The sequence below is a fragment of the Ischnura elegans genome, chromosome 8 (genome assembly GCF_921293095.1).
Source record: "Ischnura elegans chromosome 8, ioIscEleg1.1, whole genome shotgun sequence".
Classification (NCBI taxonomy): domain Eukaryota; kingdom Metazoa; phylum Arthropoda; class Insecta; order Odonata; family Coenagrionidae; genus Ischnura; species Ischnura elegans.
In genome coordinates, this window is record NC_060253.1 from 115,522,600 (window position 1) to 115,544,715 (window position 22,116).

Consider the following 22,116-nt stretch of genomic DNA (forward strand, 5'->3'; position numbering starts at 1 on the left):
GTGAAAGGAGGGAGACCAACTACCCTCGGAGCCCAAGATAATGCGAAATCCCCTCTAGGAAGGATCAAAAAAGGTTGTTGTTGAAAGTGTGTTATTATCCGCAAGACCCTTCTTAACAAATGCCCAACATAAATGCTCCATACAGAGAAGACTGAAGAGTCTTGGGGTGCAGACCTGCATTCATACTAAGGAGATAACTCCACCATTTTGAAAGGGTTAAGGAAGTTAAAAATGTGCCTCGAGAATATTCATAGGAGTACTTTTTTTGATAAAATCAATTATTACATCTGCAAAACATGACAACCTCTAAAGCAGCTGCTGTAAAGTTAATACCAATGCAGATGGCTGAAAAGGCATCAACCAAACTTAGTTCTCTTATGGTAGAAGACCTAAGCAGAAAAATAGGTATTTGAAAAGATCTCAGTTTTTGATCCCCAAGAAGTTCCAACTACAGACATGAACCCTGACTTAAAGACAAAAAAATTCATGGCCTGGAATCAATGGAGACAAAGAAGATGATGTTGCGGTTGGGAGAATTACAGAAATTACTACAAAAGCAAAATTCCCGGGGTTCAGTGGATATAATTAAAGCAATCCAGGAGCTCAAGTGTCTGAGACATCGTTTGCATCTAAGACTTTAAGCAATTTGGATCCCCTTTGCAAATGTGGACTGAGAAAGATTTCTTTCCGGCTGATGAACTGTGTTAACAGATAAGAGAACAAATGTAAAAGATGACAACTTGATCACAATAGCAATATTTCATTTGAAATTACGGGCATTTAAAAGTAATTTCTTTCTATGTAAGCTAGATATATGGATACGCGAAGGATAAAATATGTAAAAGAGGTGAATTCAGTCAATACTCCATGTATATTATTGCTTAAATTATTTCCGATTAATAATATCCTAAATTTAGGGCAATGGGTGGGCCACTGGAAGGATGGCTCTCAATCAACAGCCATTATTTTGCCGTTAAAATAACACCAATTTTAGGGCAAAATAACATCACTTTTGTAAAAAAATAACACCACTTTTGGCTATAAAATAACGCCACCTTTTGCATGTCCCTAGTTATGGTTGGTTTAGGTTTCGAAAGATCATGAACAGAGAGCCTACATTTAGCTGTTAATCGTGCCTTGGTTAGCCAGGTACGTCCAAGGACTTTAAATATTCAGATAGATACATAGTTTGTGATTTGGTCTTCGTTTGTTACACAGTTAAAAGATTTGAATTCATGCAGAATACCAATGCATGCAGAGTGCAAATAATTGATCCTGATTTACCTAGTTTGAGTAATCCACATCTTCGTTCTAGGCCGTCAAAATTTTTCGCTCAATCAACCATTTTTGATCTTTGTTGTGATCAATCATATTCTGGAACACTTTGTTGATGAGCTCACCTTCCGATGAAATAAATTTGCAAACATTCCCACAAATTGAAATCAAACTGCTCGATCCCTTGACAGGAACACAGACATCATTTTTGTCAACGATTGCTTGGAGATTTGTTTACAAACACGGTAGTGAAGAGTCAACTCGAGCTGGACTTACAATAAGCTAGAATTAAATTTTTACAATACAATCTCAATATTTTGAATATATTTAGTAATTAAAATGTTATATTGCTATGAAGTTCAGTTATTAAAGTGATAAAAACAAAATAAATAATTTAATTTGTAGTTTTGACCGACTTATCAATTGTTGTTGCGTTACTAACTCATAAAAACATATCACTAAGAAGGAGATGAATTTTTTTGTGAAATTATCCTTTTTTAAATGTCCTAAGTGTAGAGGTCCATGAAAGTGGTTTGATTTTTTGCTTAAATTTGTTTTAAAACCATGTGATTTCGGTGTTATAGAAAATCTTTGCGGTGTTATTATAAAGCTACAATTTTCCCACGTTTATAGGCGTTTTATTATTTTGTGATACACGTTTCATGAATACTTATACCTTTATTAAGCATTTTACATAACATTAAACACGATTTTGATTGTCCCAAAAAAAATCCCCACCTTATATATGCATACTTTGAGAGCCATTCCTGAATTTTCGGATTGTCAAGTTTCTCTACGTTAAATTAAGCCTTTAAAAATGCTTCAGTAGTAGCAACAACAAGCTCCTCCATCGCTTTCTTTGACTGTGTGTTCAAATGATAGCTGTCGTTTTGCGGGTCCCCTTTCTTTCGCATGGTTATGTGTATCGCTACAGATGTGCTTTAACAATGTGTCACATCTTTCGAATTCCAATCATTTATTGCAAATTTAGCACAGTAATACTCTGTCTTTCACATGAAATCCTTCTGAGCTGAATTCACTTGCCCTGGTATGAACGGTATCACTAGTTTTTGACATTTTAAAATTCCTTTCCTTCGTTCGATATTTAAAGCTGGAACCACAATAAAAAAGTCCAATCGCAAAACACAACCACTCACGATGGTGTTTTCAAACTGAGTGCTGGGAAGCTACGGTATAACCATAGTACTGTATAACTTACCAAGTGGCCAAAATGTTTCATGTTGTGGGTTCCCTTTTCATACTTCTCACCCAAGTGTTGAGGGAAGGTAGGACAGCTGCTAGATATAACAAAATCACATAGTTTTGATTACAGCTGTTGCCAATTGGTCAGGAAAGGCAGGGAAAGAAGCACACATAACTAAACATACTCGGATTCAAAGAAAATTGAAAAATTATTTCCCATTTATCGATCCTGAAACAGCTAGAATGAGATGCTTTCTCACCCAAAGAATTAGAAATTACTGTATTTCCCGGCCTATAAGACGCACCGGCGCAGAAGACGCACCTGGATTTTTCAGGTTAGAATTTACGAAAAAAACTAAAATACCTGGATAATACAAAAAAGAATTTTAATGATAACATTTTACATAAAAACGGAACTTTAATATTAAAAAATTTTAAAATTATTAATGAGCAAATATGTATATCAGAGTTTATTCATCACAGAACCCCAGAAATTCCTCATCACTGCTGCTAAAATCATTCGCGTAGATATTTTCTCAGGAGTCGTCACTTTCCTCATACAAAATGTCATCTTCACTTCCATCTAGCGCATTGCTGATTCCACACTATTAGAAAGACTTTATGATAGTCTCAGTTTTTACTTTCTGCCAGGACTTTTTCACCCACTCACAAACGGTAGAAATTGACGGCCGTTTCATTCTTCCGGTCGGTGTGAAATCGTGAGTTGGTGCCTCAATCCACTTTATCCATTCTTCACGCATAAATCCCTTGAATGGTTTATTGATTGAAACATCCAAAGGCTGCAGTTGAGAAGCCAATCCACCAGGAATCACAGCAAGATGCGTCTTCAGTTCTGTAGCAAGGATTTTTGCGGACTCCGTTATATGGGCCTTAAACTGATGGCACACTAACAAAGACGATTTCTTCAGAAGTCCACCTGGACGCCGGGACCACACCCTCTGCAACCACAGTTTCATACCCTCTCCATCCATCCATCCCTTAGGATGAACATGAATATAAATTCCATGTGGAATTGTACACTTAGGCAGCGTTTTTCGTTTAAAGATCAACAAAGGAGGGAGTTTTGAATCATCAGCACAACACGCAAGGACAACAGTATAAAGAGTTCTCAGGATCGCCACCGGGTCAGGAACTCCATATCTGCCAACGTTTCGATGTCCGACTCGGAACATCGAAACGTTGGCAGATATGGAGTTCCTGACCCGGTGGCGATCCCGAGAACTCTTTACCAAGTCCATTCGCCGGGAAAGCACGAAATCTTTCTACAACAGTATAGCGTGTTTTTTCGTTGCCGGAAGTCTTTATCGTAACTGTCTTTGCACCTTTAACGTCCACAGTTCTATTTGATGGCACATCAAATGTCAAGGGAACCTCATCCATATTTCCTATCTGTCCTATTTCAAAAAACTTCATTTTTCTCAGGTTAAGTACGTATTTATGGAATTCGATAATTTTTCTTTCGTATTCGGGTGGCAGTTTTTGTGCTATTGTGGTTTTAGTACGCATGCACAGACCATTTCTCTTCATAAATCTTTCACACCACGACGTTGTCCCAGAAAAATCGGCAATAGACATATCTATCGCCAACTTTCTCGCTTCCATTAAAATAATTTTTGTTGAAACAGTGATCCCGTTCTTCCTGTGATTTATTATCCAGGTCTTAACGTGCTCCTCAAGCTTTGGCCATTTCGGAGAACATGAACGTAAAGTTTTCTTACTCTTATTTGCATTCATTAAATCTACCTTCTGCTTCTGCCATTCTCGTATCATCTTCTCGGTTGGAGGTGGGCCGAAACGCCTTGCAGCTGCCCGGTTGCCGTGTTCCGAAGCATATTTCACGACTTCAAGTTTAAACGCAATACTGTACGACAATCTTCTCTCTTTGGATCCCATTAGGTTATTCCAATTTTGACTTTTTATACAGAAATTACCAAGTTTCTGTGCTTAGAAGCACATGTGCAGACTAAATAGAAAGATACGTATTACGCCTGAACTGACTGAACACCGAGCTCATACTTTGTTACCTAAGGTTGAGTGCCGGTGGCGCCGGTAGACTCGTGAGTTTATCGTGAGAGATACAATGTATTAGCATATAGATGACATTTCCTTTGGCTCAATGTATGTAAGTTTTGCAGGAGCACCCATTGCAAGATTAAACTAAACATGCTACATTGTATGCATTTCTGATTTATCCGGGAATTTTTTTAAGAGAGTTAGACATCGACGTATTAAAACTTTATTTCTAACAACCTGCTCAAAAGAGTGCTATTATCAAAATTTTTAATGAATTGAACTATTTTCAATGCCTGATACACTAAAAAATACTTAATGGTAATTATTTATCCTGTCAAAACGGTTGCTTATTATAGGACGAAGTTATACCCGTGATATCCATATACCATCGGCGCATAAGACGCAGGCAAATTTTACTGCACATTTAGGAGAAAAAAAGTGCGTCTTATCTGCCGGGAAGTACGGTAGATTTGGCTGATGTTGAAATGATTTTATTTGCATTGTAGTTCAGTGGAAAGCCGAATATCCGACGATCCATCCGCTAATAAGGAGAACCCCCTCTCCTCCTATCCTTTCTGTTCCTTCCTTCCCTTCCCTCAACTGCTAGCGCTTTGTGCTTTCAAATAATCATATGTGTCTGTAGATGTCTTTAAACGAATCGAATCGCGCAGTTGACGGCCGCCGTGGTCACCAGGGCGCCCATTTCAATCTGGCCCGGCAATGCGCCGCCTACGGCATAAAGTACAGGCAGTGCTACATTGAGGCCGCTGTTTGACGTAACGACTTTTCGCCGGCCGCCGTTCACGTGACGATGCTGTGAAATTCAGGCCGCTTTCAGACAAGACGACTCTGCCACGCTGTGAGCCGTGCCGTGAACGACGGCTCGTCCCCAGCCAGCGGCTGTGTTTAAGTCAACAGAATGATACATTAGACCCACATTCAAGGTTTTCCTGCAACAAGTTATCCAATAAAGCTGTCTAATGCGTCGCGGTGAGTCACCGGAATTACTGCTCAGCAATGATGCGTGCCGGGAGGGTGAGCTTGTATTTCCGCTCTTTCGTGGCCTGCATCTTGTACGTGAAGGACACAGGTTAATTTTGAATACCGAATGCTACTTTTACCCACGGATTAAGGTCTAGACGTAGGTAACTTTTTCTGCATCTGCAGTAATTATTTTATCAGGTTTAACTAAATTTTTGCCAGCATTACAAATATGTGTAGCTCAAAAGAGAGAAGTGGGATCCGACAGCGCATCATTCCCGTCAAAAAGTAAACGAAACTAGTAGCGCTCACTCTGCCCTCCTTTGTTTCTGCTTTGCTTTGCCCGACTATGTTTCTGCTGTGTGTATTTGGCTTTTACGAAAGGTGAGAACTATAAGAATCTGTGATTTTGTCGTTTCTGCTTTATTTTATATGTATTATGTTCGATTGCTTGCCGTTCATTCATTTATTCATTATTGAAATGTTCAAATTGAAATGTTCAAATTTCACCAGATAATGAGAGTTGTGGAGGTTATGCTGTTGTAGGCAATAGAGCATAAATGAAATGTTCTAAAAGAAAGTATTTGCTTGCATTGAGAGGGTGGCTGGACATTGAAGACTCCCGGCAGATTGACAAATTAAAATTGCCCACCAAGATAATGGCGCAGAGATCTAAAGCACTTAAAACAGAGTCAAGGCAGTTCTCAAGTGCATTAATGCCACTCACAGGACACAATAAGAACAACCAACAAATGTCCATGGTAAAGAATAAACAACCAATGGTAAGTTTCACACTTTAATACCGTATAAGCGCGTGTAAGAGGCGCACCTTTTTTCCCAGATATTGCAGCCGAAAATGGGGGTGCGCCTCTTACACAAACTTCTTATCTTCCCCCCCTCCCCTTCACCGGTTGCAAGTTCAAGGGGAACTGAGTGGCCTTGGTTTTCAGCGTGAGTCAGTCATCTGAAACCCTGGGTCAAAATCAAGCGGCAGGCAGGGGAGTTTCTCCCTTAGTGGCGTATTTTTAAAATGCTCCTGTTTGAATTTCTTGCAAGCATCGCGCCGTCACGTCGGTACCCCAGAGGTGAACATTGAAAAGATCGCGCGGGGTGATTCGCCCCGGAGCGCGCGCTAAATTTATTGCCACGAGTGGGCATCCCGCGGCATTTATACTGCATATAGTAATATTGGTGTCAAAACCTGCGGTTGAAAAAATTCAAACGAGTGTGCTCATTGTTGGACTTAATGGTGGATAGAAGAAATCGGAAATGCTAAATGAAAGTGAAGAGCGCTGAAGGAGAGGTCGAGGGGAAGAGGGCTCCCTCCCCTCCGTATTTAAAGCTACGAGCGAAGGAGCAAGGGAAGAACACGTCCGATCTTGCATATGACGTCGTTGCCTTAAAAGCGAAGGGGCGAAGGCGCAGCAATGTGATATACGCAGTTTGCGTTGCCTGAGTTTCCTGTCCGTCTCGTCTTGTTTGAATGCGCTTATGCTACGCTTGTTTCTTCCGAAATTGTGCTGTTTGGACTACGTTGAATATTAGTAGCCTTATTTTAGCTATAAATCTTTGTGTCAATCAATTAGAGCTCAAAAAACTTAAATGCTATAAGATATATGTCGCGTTAGGTCTAATTCTTTTTAGAACCTCGTGCGTGCCATACAATTGCTGAAAGATATCGAGATATCTTCGAGCTCAGAAGGTGACTTACGTAGCATTTGACCTCCAGAAACTCGGGGAATTGAACCTGGTAGACCGAAAAAGGTCAGTTGGTGGAATGGGGTAGGGATGAAACACGTTTCCATTGTTCCCCTGTAACTTGATATTTTCCTGTGGAGTCTCGGAAAGGAAAAAAACGGCAGAAGCATTAGCTGATGGAGAGCCGAGTGTAGTTCCGTTAGGCCCCTTGCACACACACCGATTTTGGACGGCCGGTAAAATATTGGCCGATATTTTACCAGCGAAGCGATGCTTGCACACACGCCGGATTTTTACCGGTCAAACGATACGTTGCTAAGTTTTTGAGCTGGCGTCGGCGATCCACAGTGACAATAGCCGGCAGCTAACCGGCATTTTGCCGGTGCCGGCGTGTGGTCGGTACGTGTGCAAGCTCCAATGCTCTCCCATTGTTCACTATTGGAATGTGAACGGCCGATATTTTACCGGCCGTCCAAAATCGGTGCGTGTGCAAGGGGCCTTAAATCTACGACGTGGTTATTATCCTACGGCGCTGAGATTGCCCCGATTGTTGTTCAATCTCTTGGGAAGGCTCATGCCATTTGGCTGTCGTGTTTTGCCTTAAAATTTTCCACGGCTGTAATTCTATTGCAATACTCCTGCGAGAGCTTTTAAACAAAAATTTTCGTGAGTAGGACAAGCAACGTAGAGCGATGGCGTATGCAAAGAGAGGATCGGAACTCTTTCTACTCCCTCTTGTGCCGCCGCAGTTATCAAAATTTCCTCTTTCAAATAGTACTGAAAGAGGACATTTCGATAACTGTCGAAATTCCAGGCATACGTCTGCAACACCGCACGATAGGATAAAAAAATGTCGCAAAATTTTTTTTCTTTATAGCTTCGATGCTCAAAATAGGGGTGCGCCTCTTACACGTGTGCGCCTCTTACACAAGCTTATACGGTATATGACTCAGCTACCGGCCATGGTTTCAACCGTCAGTATTGTATACCAGACTCTTCACTCCTGTGATTCCATTGATTCCCACCTGTCGCTGTAAATAGTGGTGCTCCAGTTGCTAAGAAACATGTCAATATACTTATTAGCCCATGAGAGATATGCTACGTGGCGAATGTAATTGTTCAAAGCTAAAAAAATAAGCTCATGCCACCTGTTCTGTGAACATATTTCCATAACTGTGAGGTTATATACAGTTTCCAGGTTATGAATGTGATGCACAATCACAAAATCATTTTGCAAATTCAGAACCAGAATAATAAGACAGTAATTTTCTACACATTTGGCTTTGAATTCCCTTGAGATCCTCAGTTAAGTATGTATAGTGCAACGTGGGTAAAACGAGACCCCATGGTGCTCTAATACACACTCGCTATACCGAATTGTTGCTTTACCGGAGGTGGAGCAAATAATAGCCAAAAAACCTATTGTCAACACGTGCATGGGAACAGGATGGGTGTGCCAAGTGAGACGTTTTATCCAATAAACTTAAGCATAAATGCTGACGAAAGGCAGTTTTTTTTGCATCACTAAATTTCCTTGCCTTAATAGAAAACTAGCCATTCAATTTATGACTGCCGCTCTGAATAAAAATCATGCAAAGCATTACTTTGCCAACAGTATCCCAATGCACAACCGAGGAAGCCGCTTTTCTATGTACTTCGTGTTTTTACGTGATCATTCTACTATTTTGGTATTTTCTGCTGAAAATTCGAACAATAGGAGGGAACACTCAAAATTAAAAATTGGTTTTCGTTATTTAAAACCAAAAATATATGAATGAAAAACACACAGGCTAATTTTCAGAGCTCAAATTAGATTTTTAACCGAGAAAATTAGCTTTAAAAGTCGGCTAGGAGCCTCGGCCATGCCCAAAATGCAAAACGTATTTCTATTGGCTGACGCTTAGTGACGTGTGAACCTAATGAATGTTGCGTGGTTGATGCTTGAAGAAGCCGTAAACACATTTGGTTTGTGGAAATACTGGCCAAAAGTTTATCTTCCTGGCAAACCAAAACATTAATTTTGTTCTGGCTGATTCCTGAAATGAACTGACATTATTAACAGAGTGGCTGAGAAATTTTTTTTTGTCTCTAAACAAATCATTTCATTGAAATGAAACTTTTGGATGAAATATTTACAGTTTTGAGTTAGACACTAATCACAGCAATTATCGTGGATGCTTTCCCTGAGAGCACAAAGTTTGCAGTATACCAAATGTAAACCAGATGTAGACACCTATATCTGGTATGCAACAAACCTAATGGTTTGCTATATGCCAAATGTAGATGACTACTTTAAGCCTACATCAGGTCTACATTGGAGGCAAATGTCGCCCATTTTTGGTCTACTGGTAACCTATTATGGTATAATTTTGGTCTACAGTTATACAAAATGTAGACGTGAAGTATTTATCTACAAAAACATCCATATGCAATGCCTTTACGAGCCATGGTGTTGAATTTGGCAATGCCACATTAGCGGAGAAGGACATTAGTCCTATCCGTCCTACAGTGGTCCGATTATCTTCCTACTGAAAATGCTGAAAAACCATCATGAATACAGTAAACTCTTGATTTTACGAAGTCAGTGGGACCGGAAAATCGGCACTTCGTAAAATCGAGTTTCGTAAATTCAAAACTTTTTCATAAGTCACAAAAAAAATGTTCGCTTTTGTTTCTTCCGCCGTTTTTTGTCTTTAGTGGTCTTATTCAAATGTTTCCGGTGGTTATTCTCAGATTAATTCATAGAAAAGGCTTTTTCTTATCGATTTATGATGTGAAAAATCGTTAAATAATTATACCACCATAAAATTCCCATTTCTTGTTCATACTTCAACATCAACGATCGCTTAAGAAATTCCCGACCAGTTTAGAAAACGTAATCAAATAATGAATTGCAAAGTTTATTATAAGAATTTAATGTTATAAATTTATGGTTAGGAGCGAATAACAACTATTAAGTTCGCGTAAGATAGATATTTGTTTCCAGCACCCACGGAATGTTAGCGGCAGCCGGCCTAACTGCCATTTATGTCGCCCTCTATCGCTCAGTGACGAGAAAAAAAAGAAAAACGAGGGCCTCCACCCGTTTCCTAAATAACCTTCGAAAGTTAATATTTCGAGTTACTCTGTATATTCAGTTGAATGTGCTATCTTTTCCATTGGTTATTTTTGTTGAGATTCAGTTACGATTCTAAATTTCGTAGGATATGATTATCTTCTGGCGAATATTTGAAGTAAATTCTGTTTGAGCTCTCCGTCCGGATACTGTGCTCCATCATCTTCGCAGACGTTGCAACGAAAGACTTTATTCTTCATACCTGGTGTGAAGTGCTATGTTCATTTAGTATTTCTCTCTCTTCTTTTATGCCGACAGGAGCAAGGTTCCAATCGGAAAACGACAGGAGAAACATCTTCCATTATCGGATAAATAAAAAGGGAAACGTTATTATCCGCATTGATTGTTTTTCTACAAGAGATGTTTCATCATTTCTCAACGTGTGTGAAGTATTGGTTCACTTGCGTGAATTCCCAAAAATGACACGCAAAAATCTGTACATTCACCTCATTTACTTTTCGTGTCCCTTTCTCCTCCGTATTGAAAGTTATGCAAAAAATCATTGACGTAGAGAAAAGATTTTCTTAGCTTTAGCACTAAAAATAGTCGCGCAATAATCGTAAATAAATATAGTGAGGAAAGAGCAAAGAAAATAATTTCAATTGAAACGTCAGCAGAGAAGAAGAGAGGGAATTATAAGCGCGGCACCATTTCCCTGATAGTGGAAGATACTTCTTCAGCCTCTCTCCGGTTAATAACTTACCCCCGTTGCAGGTAAAGATGAACCATGCCCTTCTCCACAATCGGGGAACGTTCCCAGTGGGTGGGGTGAATAAGAGTGGGATGGGGATTGCCTGAGGAAAGAAGTGTGGTCAGCACAAAGGAGTGGTGAACAGTGGTGAAGGGGGCAGGAGAAAGAAGGGTGGGGAAATGGCCTTCAGCTCTGCGTCAGACTACGTTTGGGGGCCGTATTTTTTGCGACGCACTCGACCTCTGTCACCTTAGGGGGGAGGGAGTGAATGGGAAATGCTGGGGAAGGAGGGGTTTGGGATGCGTAAGATGGGTGTCAGCAAGATCAGCAGAAGGTCGCGGGAGGAAGTAAACAAAGAATTTGGAAAGAAAGATCTCTCGGCATGGGAAAACGGGGAGACGCGCGAGAAGAAAGTTCAAGGTTAGAAGTGCGTCTTCATTACTGACTGAAAAATAAGTTGGTGGTTAATAGAGCCCAATACTTAAGATATTTAAGTTATTTATTCAGGAAGGCTATTATATACACAAAAAGATACTACTAAAATATCAATTATTTATTTCCTTTTTGCCCTTCTCCATCGCCGCTTCCACCATGGTTTCTCACTTGCATAAATGGGAATGAAATTGGGGACCTAACTCGTTAGCCAGATCAATATATCTTAATGTTTGGAGGGAGCGGGTACTTCTTTTTTATTTGGTGAAATTGCTTCACTTTCATCTTCGTCGTCACTGCTATTATGACTAGTCCCGGCCGCTGCTTCTTCCGACGCATGTACCGGCGTCCCATTGTCGCAAGCCCTGAGATCATCGTCAAGGGCAATATAATCGTTTGATGTTGCGCGCTGTGCTCCTCCTGCTTTTTCCAAGAATTTTTCAAAATCATCTTTTAAGCCTCTAATCTCCTCCGCGATTTTATCCGCTGCTGCTTCCTGAATGTATGACGTAACGAATCAACCATATCCGTGATATTATAGCAGTAGAATTACTAGTAGGCTAGTTGTATCAATTACCAACCTCGAGAACATCCTCATGATGCGCTATCAAAGGGAATCCGGCCGATTTCCAGCAATTTGCGATTGTAGTGGAGGAAATAAAGTACGTCTTTGAACCGTGTTTCTGCGATGAAAAATGACAATTTTATTAACTTGGCCATTTTAGCAAAGTTAACAAAGTCGTTATTCCTCATCGCAGAAACACGGTTCAGAGACGTACTTGAATGCCTGATAGGCAGGAGTGCGATGCAAACAACTATTTTTGATGATGGCATTGATTGATAGATTTTCAAAATGCAGTCAGAGCGGTCACTTTTGGGGAGCAAAGGTCGAAGGGTCGAAGAGAGGGGCCAGCGAGGGTGAGCTCGTCGAGGAAAGGGTCCTGGATTAGGGACCCTTCGAAGTGCTTCGGCGAAAAGTAGTCAAGTAGTCTTCGAAGTACGTTCACAGCAGCCTGCCTTGCGAACGTACCAGGTACGTCCACAGCAGTGCAAAGGGTTAATTAGGAGTGTACGAAATACCCCGCTCGACCTTCCTGACATGTTAAACTACGAAGTATTGTCGATGCGATGTTTACGAATAGGCACGTAAATAGGGGCATTATATCAGTCGCGATATTTTAATTAAGTCCTTCTTCCCCTAAATTCCCACCGTGAGGTTTTAGGCGAACCCTTTCTCTCCAAAGTTGCACTGTCATTTACGATTTCACACTTTTGATGAACCACAGTTGGAAGCGCTGATTTTTTTTAGCTACTTACGTCGGCGTAACTAGTTTTGTTGACAAATATTTCGCCATAGTTCGTATAAACGAATGCCTTTTGCTCCTGGGGACCGATCCGAGGTTCGTAAATTCGAAACATTTCGTATAATCGAAACTTCGTATAATCGAATAGCACCATGTATTTACCATAGGCTTTTCGCCGGGACCGCACTATCACTTCGTATAATCGAAAACTTCGTAAAATCCTGCTTCGTATAATCGAGAGTTTACTGTACTTAGCTGGAGAGCCTTAACCACAGATAAAAACATTTAACTCCTGTGAAAAACAAATAATCTGTTGCTCTGCATTCTTTTCAAGTGAGTAACAAGGTTTGGAAAGCTAATGCCAATTCAGGGAGCACAATAAAAGCACTTTTTAAAATAATGAAAAATAACTTTTAGGCAGGTATCTATGGAAAGCAATAGACAGTTAAAGAAACACAAGACATGCACTTATTGTAAAAAGAAACTTTTATTTCGTGATAATGTGACAAAGTTTCACCATTTCCTTGGTTACATGAATATGAATTCACAGCAAGTGTCTGCACACAATTCACGTCTGAGATCGCGAATCAGTTCCGCTACCAACACACACTCAAGCAACAACATATTTCATTAAAATAGGTAAATACACAAACGATATACTAGCACACACCATAAAAAGATAAAGGGGAAATAGGCAAATATAATCATAAAAAACTGGAAGTCAATACCATACTAATATTCATCACGTACAACTTACAATCACATAGCTCGTTATGATGAAAAATACGATGTATTCACTGATTTCGAGCCTTAATTAGCTTACGAAAGTGGCACAGATGACTTTTCTCACTGCTATTCATTGATATACTAGAAAAATAACCTTCACACACAGCTTTGATCTTGATACCTTTATCATGAAATGTCATACCCATGGTGAACAACGGAGGTGAACACACCACTGACATTTACATTACTGTCCACTTATTGATAGCGTAATAACACTGTTTACATTTCAATCACAAAAGAAAACTGATAATTACAACTCTTGGCCGATGTGTTTCAACCTTGTCAAACTTAGTGCATTACAACCACTGGCATTATGATTACCAGCAGTAGATTAACGGGAGTTGTGACAAAGCAAATAACACTATTTTGGCACGAAAGATCTTGGTAGAAATCTCCGAGCAGCGAGCTAAGTTGTACTGTATAAGTGCTTGGAAGATGCGCACATTTTTCCCCAGAAATTGCAGTGTAAAATGGGGGTGCATCTGTTACACAAACTTCTTACCTTCCCCCCTCCCCTTTACCGATCGCAAGTCAAATGGGAACTGAGTGGCCTTGGTTTTAAGCCTGAGTCAGTCATCTGAAACCTTAGGTCAAAAGCAAGCGGCAGGGAGGGGAGTTTCTCCCTTATGGCCGGTTGCAAGTAACTTTCGCTATTGGTTCGATAGCTATGGGTCTCATAAAGTTATGGAACTCATAACTTATTTTGGGTTGCAAGAAACAATCGGTCTCATAACCTAGCTCCCGATAGTTATTGCTTCGAGCATGTAGTTATTATGAAACCCAACAGATGGCGTTACCGTCGCAACTATAGCAACGTAAACAAATTTGAAGAGCGAATTTTGAAAGGTAATAAATATACACACGAAGAAGCCACTGAAGCCTACTCAAATCAACTGAAATGGCAAAGCGAGGGAAAAACTTTAACGATTTTGAGAGAAATCTAGTTATTGAACTGGTCGGTGAAAAGAAAGACATAGTAGAAAATAAAAGGACAGACGCTGTTTTTCTGAAGGAAAAAATCGCAGCTTGGGAGGAAATAACAAGGTATACAATGCCGTAAGCCAAACGGGGTTAAGGACAACCAAACAGCTGCATGCCCTTTATGATTTTTTGAAGAAGGCGCGAAGTGATCAGCACGATGACCGGGTTATTATCAATTGCCATTTACTTGAAATTGTATGCTATTCTATGCAAAGTTATTCCTCATTGCTAATGTTATTGTTCCTCAGTAGATTGAACTATATAAAACTGGAGGAGGAAGTTTTACAAGAAAACTCGACAATACAGGAAAGAAAATTATATCAATGCTGACACCCCAATTCAAACCATTGGCAAATGCATAGGATTCGAATGCAACTTTTTATGGAGAAGGTGATTTATAAATTTTCCATTTATGATTACATTGTTTTAGTATGAATATTTACACCTCATACAATCTAACTTGCCAGATGCTCATTGTATACCAAATTATGCCTCTACTTAATATAAACCATAGCACACAACCTGCAATCATAAAAATTCTAATATTTTAGAGGGTGCAGGGACTTCCCAAGAAATTACCGAGGAAAGTGACCAAGTTTTGGAAAATGAAAATTGTCAACAAGACTTCCAAGTGCCATGCACGCATGAGTTGATCCAAAATAAGAATAATTCTACTTCAATAGGAAACCCTACAACTCAAAAGAGAGCACAAAATAAGACAAAGAAAGGAGCAAACACTTCAGCTGCAAGCTTAAAATTAATAAGTACTATATAAAATTAATAAGTACTATTTTTTTTAATACTACATATGTAGTATTAAAAAGAGAAAAATAACAAAATCTTCATTTGATAAAGAATTACATACCAAAAAATGCAAAATTCTAGACACAGAACAGAGGATGAAAGACGAAATATCGAGAAGAACATTAGTAATCATGGAGAAGGAGGAAAAATTAAAGGACTTGGAAATTGAAATAAAGCGTGTTGAACTGAAGTGCAAAGAAATTAAGCTGGAAAAGAAAATTTTGGAATTGAATAGAATAAAAAGTCAATATGAATTCTGTGAGCATGAAGAGAGTTAAGCATTGTGATATATGTAACATTTTTATTCCAAATTTTGCAATGATATAGGGTTGATATTTAAAAGTATTAAATTACATTGTTTTTGCGAAATTATTTGATTTTAATTCATAGAAATGCCACTAATCATTATCTACAAATTTTTCAATTCTTTTCCTACTGAATTTCATTCAATATCAGAAGTGCCCAACTCTTTTAAGGGGTGGCCCATGTGAGTTATAACTTGAATCATCGTTCCAAGAACTAATCTAGTGCCATACAATTTGAGTGGAGGATATTTCCTACCTGCTTCAATGTTTATGGGCCAAGCAGAGTCAATTCATAAAAGTTTCCTATTCTTGAGCTAGAACAGAGGGCTGTGAGTGGATCACCTCATAAAGCATGCATTACATACTTTTGGAGCAATGTTTTAGAATAGATTTGAAAATAAAATACTATCAGTCATTTTCAATTGCAAATTAGAATAGCCTTATCCATGATAAATCATTACTATTCCAACCCAACATCTCCTTAACATTATTTGCCAACCAATTGCAATGCATTTTGAATGCTAATGAGGGCTTTCATATCCCTTTGGTATATGTTGCATTATAACTTTAGCGTGAATCGTTGGGGCTCCAATACAAAGATGCTGCACTCCTAAACACAAATTTAGCAATCGTTTTAGTCAGACTCATTGCTTGGTCCTTTCTACCAGGCAATTAGCCCAGTGTACATCTTGGCACACAACCCATGTAATTTTATCATTGATATTAATTTTTTCCTGCTATGGCAAAAGTAAACTTCATGTATTTTCAGTCATTTATTTTACTGAAAATGAGTATGTAACTCAAACAGTAGTGATATAATTAATTCAAAGCAATATAAGCAAACATAAAATACAATATACTGGGCTGTTAACATTTATGTATGAAAGTAAGTTTGGGGTGTACGACCAAAGTTTAATTAAAATAGGTATCAATTATTGTATTTCTGATAGCATTCCCAAGAGCATTTGGGTTTTCCTCATTAGCTTGATCTTCTGCCTCCCCAAAGTCATCCACATCATCAGTATGGTCATAAGGAATTATAGCCAAATTATTCAGAATGGCTGTTGCAACTATTACAGACAATGTTGTATTTATAGTATCCTTAGACCAAGTGATAAGCAGGGGAACCTCCTTTTTCATACCCCTATTGCCCGACTCAAACTATTGTACTGGGTTTGCTTGTGAATTGTTGAGGATATTTTTGGCCATTTCTAAGGCTTCTTTCACGGGTATGGAAGTGAAAAGGTTCTTAACGGCAAAGGAAATTAGTTTGGCGTTCCGGGGTAACTTGATGGGTTTAAGTTTTTCGGCAAGTACTGTAGAATTTTTATACTGAATTTTGGGGTAAACTTAGTGAGCTGACGATAGGTGATTAACTCTATGCGAAATTTTATGTGTAGGAGATCCAACACGGGAAACCACTGGTCGTATGGGAATATTTGATTTATGGATTTTTGGGAGTCCTTATAACCTAGGAGGAAGGGGATTCATTTGTAACAAGTGATGTTTGTAACACTGTGTGAGTACACCAGGGCACGCGTTGATGGCTTCTTTCACTTCCTTTTGGAGCACTTTGGTGGGGTCACTGCGAAGAACTGAGAATGAATTCTCACGGATGAAGGAGAGGCACTTGTCCACGTAATCTTTCCTATTGAGGATCACAGTACTATTGCCTTTATCTGATTTGATCACCACTAGGTCTTCACTGTTAATTGTCTGGCAAATAGACTTAATTACATTATTGTTATTTCGTTTATCTGATTTACATCGAGATTTGTTGTTGAAGGAGTCAATGAGATTGTTAGCACATAATTGTTTGGTGCCCAATGGCTCTCTACAAAGGGCCACTTCACAATCTATCGAGAGCTGTTTAAAAGAATCAAAAGGTTTTGGGAAAACTTCAGACCTTTGTCAAGTATTCCTTGTTCCTGTGGTGAGAACTTGTGCGAAGAAAGGTTGATGGTTCTGGGATGAAACTGGAGGGTGATTCCCCTTGGCAAGACCGGTGCTGTGAACGGGATGGATGGCTTTCGGTCCTGGATGAGGCGGCTCAGCTTGCGGTTGATGGTGTCCATCTTCTTCTGGGTGATGATGCTGGAACGTTGTCTTATGTTGTCATCAAGCGTAGAAAATTGCACTGGATGTAGACTGGTGGCCAATTCTGAGTGTAGGACGTACAGGTAATGAGATAAAGCGTCTCTTCTCCCGTACCAGATCTTCATCTCCTGCTGGACCCACACTTTCCTGGCCACTTGCACTGCTTGCTTAGCCGCTGGTGACTCCAAGCGGCATCTGATGTCGCTGGGCGTAACTCCAAAGGATAAGCATTGGGCATTGAAAAAAATATTCAATCCCGCTATCCGGAACTTAACGAACAACTTGGAAAGTAACTTCGCCTGGTGTGCCGTACTGGTGTTACAGATGTATTCATATTTTTTAGATTTACAAATATCTATGTTCGGGGAAAAACATATATTTGACATCTTTAGAAAGCCGACATCTACAGATATGGTCATTTAATATTATATCATATTCTACAGCTATGGAACTATTTAACCCCGCTCATTTGGCCCGATAAGTTATGGAACGGTTTATGGGACTCATAAAATTATTGAACGTTCCTGCAACGCAAATTGTTTGGTTGCAATGGCTTATGAGTCCCATAACTTTATTGAATACATATGTATCGTTCCTGCAACCGGCCCTTAGTGACGTATTTTTAAAATGCTTTTCTTACTTGCAAGCATGGTAACCTAGCCCTCACATCTCACGCAGCCTCTTGTCTGCACCTCAGAGGTGAACATGGAAAAGATCGCACAGGGTTATCGCTCCAGAAGACACGCTAAATGTACCGCCAACCTAAGTTTTTAGTTATCTCTATTTTCTGTCAATAATTGCAAAGCCATCAGCGTACACCGGTACATGTTGATGTTGCCACTGGCATGGGGTCCTTCACGTGTATACCTTATGCTTCTTAAAGCTTTTAGTTATAGCCGATGCTTATATTATGCAGTGAATTTGGTAAATGAATGAAATAAATTCATATATTGTATTATCATGTATAACTAAATTAAATAGTAATTGTGTTAAACTGTAGAGACATTAATCCTTTTTTTTTCAGACAATGTGAATGAGTACCTTAAGCTGGCTGCAAATGCAGACAGGCAGCAATTACCACGAATAAAGGCTGTGTTTGAGAAGAAGAACCAGAAGAGTGCACATGCCATTTCCCAGCTTCAGAAGAAGTTGGAAGCGTACACCAGGAGGGTTCGAGACATAGAGATGCACGGCCTACCTCCAGCACACCACCGACAACCCAGGGAGGTGCTCAGGGACATGGGCCAAGGTCTCAAGTAAGTGCTTGCTCATATTATAAGAATAATTAACAACTAATAATAATGATAATGCTATTTGCCATGTTGGATCAGATGGAGCAGAAAATATCACCAATGCATGTCACTTCATTAAGGTATTCAGTAAACTCTTGATTATATGAAGCAGGATATTACGAAGTTTTCGATAATACGTAGGGAAATTGTGGTCCCAGGAAAAAGCCTTAGCAAGAAGTTTTGAAAATACAAATTATTTTGGAATTATGAACATTGGGCTCGGTCCCCAGGAGAAAATGGCATTCGTTTATACGAGCTAAGGCAAAAAATTTGTCAATACATAAAACTAGTTATTCCGGTGACAGCAGCAAAAAAAATCAGCGCTTCTGACTGTGGTGCATCAAAGTGTGAAATCGTAAATGATAGTCCAACTTTGGAGGGAATGGGTTTGCCTTAAAAACTTATAGTAGGGATCGAGGAGTTCAGTAAAAATATTGTGGCTGACACGATTTCCCTATTTACGAGCATACTCGTAAACATCGCATCGACAATACTTCGTAGTTTAGCATTTGAGGAAGGTCGCGGTGGGTATTTCTTACACAGTAAATTCATTCGGGAGTACATATGTATTGCGTACGTTTACCATTTGTGCATAAATATTCATGTACCTCAATATGTATTTGTAGCTTAAAGGAATTCTTATGAAGATACACACATTACTTCCGTTAAATAACTAATCTTTAATAATTACACTCACCTGTCGTTGGTCATGTCAACCAATGCAGCACGAGAGGTAATCAGCGCTTCTCATTAGCTGTATTGGAAAATATGATGCATGTATGGGTGATATAATTATATCTTATGCTTTAAATTAATGGTCATGTTAATATTAAAGGTAAATTTGGTTGAATATCTCACTAAATGACACTGCAGAAAGAAAGATGTGTTACAATTGTTATGTAACCTAACTTCTCATTGGCTGCAAAAATGGTTCTGAATGGTTTTCAAGCCAAATAGGTGGAGTTTCCTTCTAGACCCTACTATTCATCACACAGTTATTTTCTGAAGCTATTTACTGCTGGGCACATGCAGAATTCCAATCCGCAATGTTATGAAGCGTGGAATTGCAACCCACTGTGATTTCAACCTCCCCCATTCAGATAAGTAGCCTGTAGCCACCCTTTGTGACACTTGCACTAGTTTACTAGATACGTACATGAATACATATATCAGTGCTGTAAAACTGGAACTCTACCATTGTGTCTGCTTGTTAGATGACATGTCGTTGGAAAGAAGGAAGATAAAAATACATGCAATGCCTCATTGTGAAGGTAATGAATTCAGAATATTAATGGTTAATTTTACAAAATTTGAACAAATGAAGTTCATCCTAAATGAAAATGTTCAATTTAAATGAACATTTAAATGAAATGCAAATGTCAATTGGATTTATGACAATATTGCATAGTCATTGCTTTCCCTAATTTTTCGTGTGCTGTGGAAAAACCATACTACCAGTTTAAAAAGCTTTGTTTGGGGTATACTTTAATTTATGAAAGAAAAATCATAAGCCAAGGCATTGAGCTGGCCTCTCAATGCTGGCACATCCATTTTGTGACGTTTTATAGTTGTTTTTCACAATCTCGTCAACACACTTAGTTTCCCATGTTCTCTACACCTACTTCAACTGTGCTGGCCTTTTACTCAATATCATGTGGAACATTTGCTTCCCACTGAAGTGACGGCCACTGCAGCATCCAGAATTAGTTTGAATTTGAATTACTTTAAAGCTGCCATGCTCAGAGAGCAGTTGACAAACCTATCGGGAACATTAACCAAATATGGCACCCCAATTTCAATGAATCTTGGAAGGCTCATAGATTAGTGTGGGGCATTGTTGATCATTAAGGCCTGGTTACACGGTGCATTAACCCGTATGGGTTAATGTATGAATGCGTGTCTGTTTGCATGTCTGAATTCATGGACGTTTGCGTGAACGAGAAGCATGAATGAGCGGTTACACGGTATATGCGTTCGCACAAGTTTTCACACATTTTCTCGTAACGCGAGGTGTTTAGTTTTTGTTTATTCCCTTTACAGTGCTCAAAATTTAAAAGTGAAAACAGTATCATTAGGTAGGAAGCAGACGATAACTACCAGAAAATAATTCCCTTTTCGTTGTTTCCTGTAGGACCAGGAAATTTCACATACTGGTAATATATTTGCGCTGCCGTGTAAACAGTGGTTTTCATTGTAGTTGCCGAAGTTGTTTCATTTCGTGCCAGTAATATTTATTTATGTTTAATATTTATCGTTATCGCTCGCTTAATGCTATATCTCAATAGTACTTTATTTATTTCAAACCGTTATCAAAGTTAATACTTAGGCTGGAAATTTGTAGACGCATCTTGTTTTTAAGCCGTGTTTACTAGACATTTTTCTGTCATCTGTTTCACTGAGTGTAGATGATGTATGAGAGTAGATATTTTTAATACTTTGTTCTACTTTTGTCCGGGACGGTTATAAAGTTATGAAGATATTTGCTGTTGATGGAAAAGATGTTGGTTTAGAGGTCTTGTCGATTTATAAACTTGCGTAATGTGAGTCGTATTTTTGTGGTGGGCCAGCGCATTCCCACCTCGAACGTATGAAAGGTAGAATTGTCGTTAATTCGTATGATATACATTATGTTTAAATGTGTTATATAAGTCGTATGATAGCCGTTGTATTTCACAAATGTCGTGTTGAAAACTCTGTGACAACCTCATCGATTGTTTTGTTCCGGCATAATACAACCAATAAGATACCATAGGCATAAACTTGGTATGTCCGGCATACATACAAGGATAATCTATACGAATATTAGTGTAGATGCAAATGGTGAGTTTGTGGTAGGATTCAAGCACTTACGATACAGTACAAATGAACAAATACGCTTCAAGAGTTACTGAATAGCCAAGACGGCCGTGGAATAGCCCTGCAGATGACAACTAAATGTGTCGTTTCCCACCAGGTGGCTCTGTTATCAACTTGTGCGAATGCATGAACGAAATTAGAACAGGTTCTATTTTCCGTTCACGCGTTCATGCATTTGTACATTTTGGGGTGGTTACACGGTGAATTTTTCGGTTCATTCTCGCGTTCATACATTTAGACATTAACCCGTACTGGTTAATGC

General features: G+C 39.2%; 1 protein-coding gene across 6 annotated transcripts in view; it reads left to right on the plus strand.

Annotated features, from left to right (window-relative positions):
- LOC124163549 (transmembrane and coiled-coil domains protein 2) overlaps window positions 1-22,116 on the plus strand; it is a 410,710-nt gene that overhangs the window by 268,630 nt on the left and 119,964 nt on the right. For all 6 annotated transcript variants that reach the window (XM_046540530.1, XM_046540532.1, XM_046540528.1 and 3 more), the window contains one exon: window positions 18,731-18,962. In XM_046540530.1, the coding sequence (XP_046396486.1) occupies window positions 18,731-18,962 (232 nt within the window). The remainder of the gene's footprint in view (window positions 1-18,730; window positions 18,963-22,116) is intronic.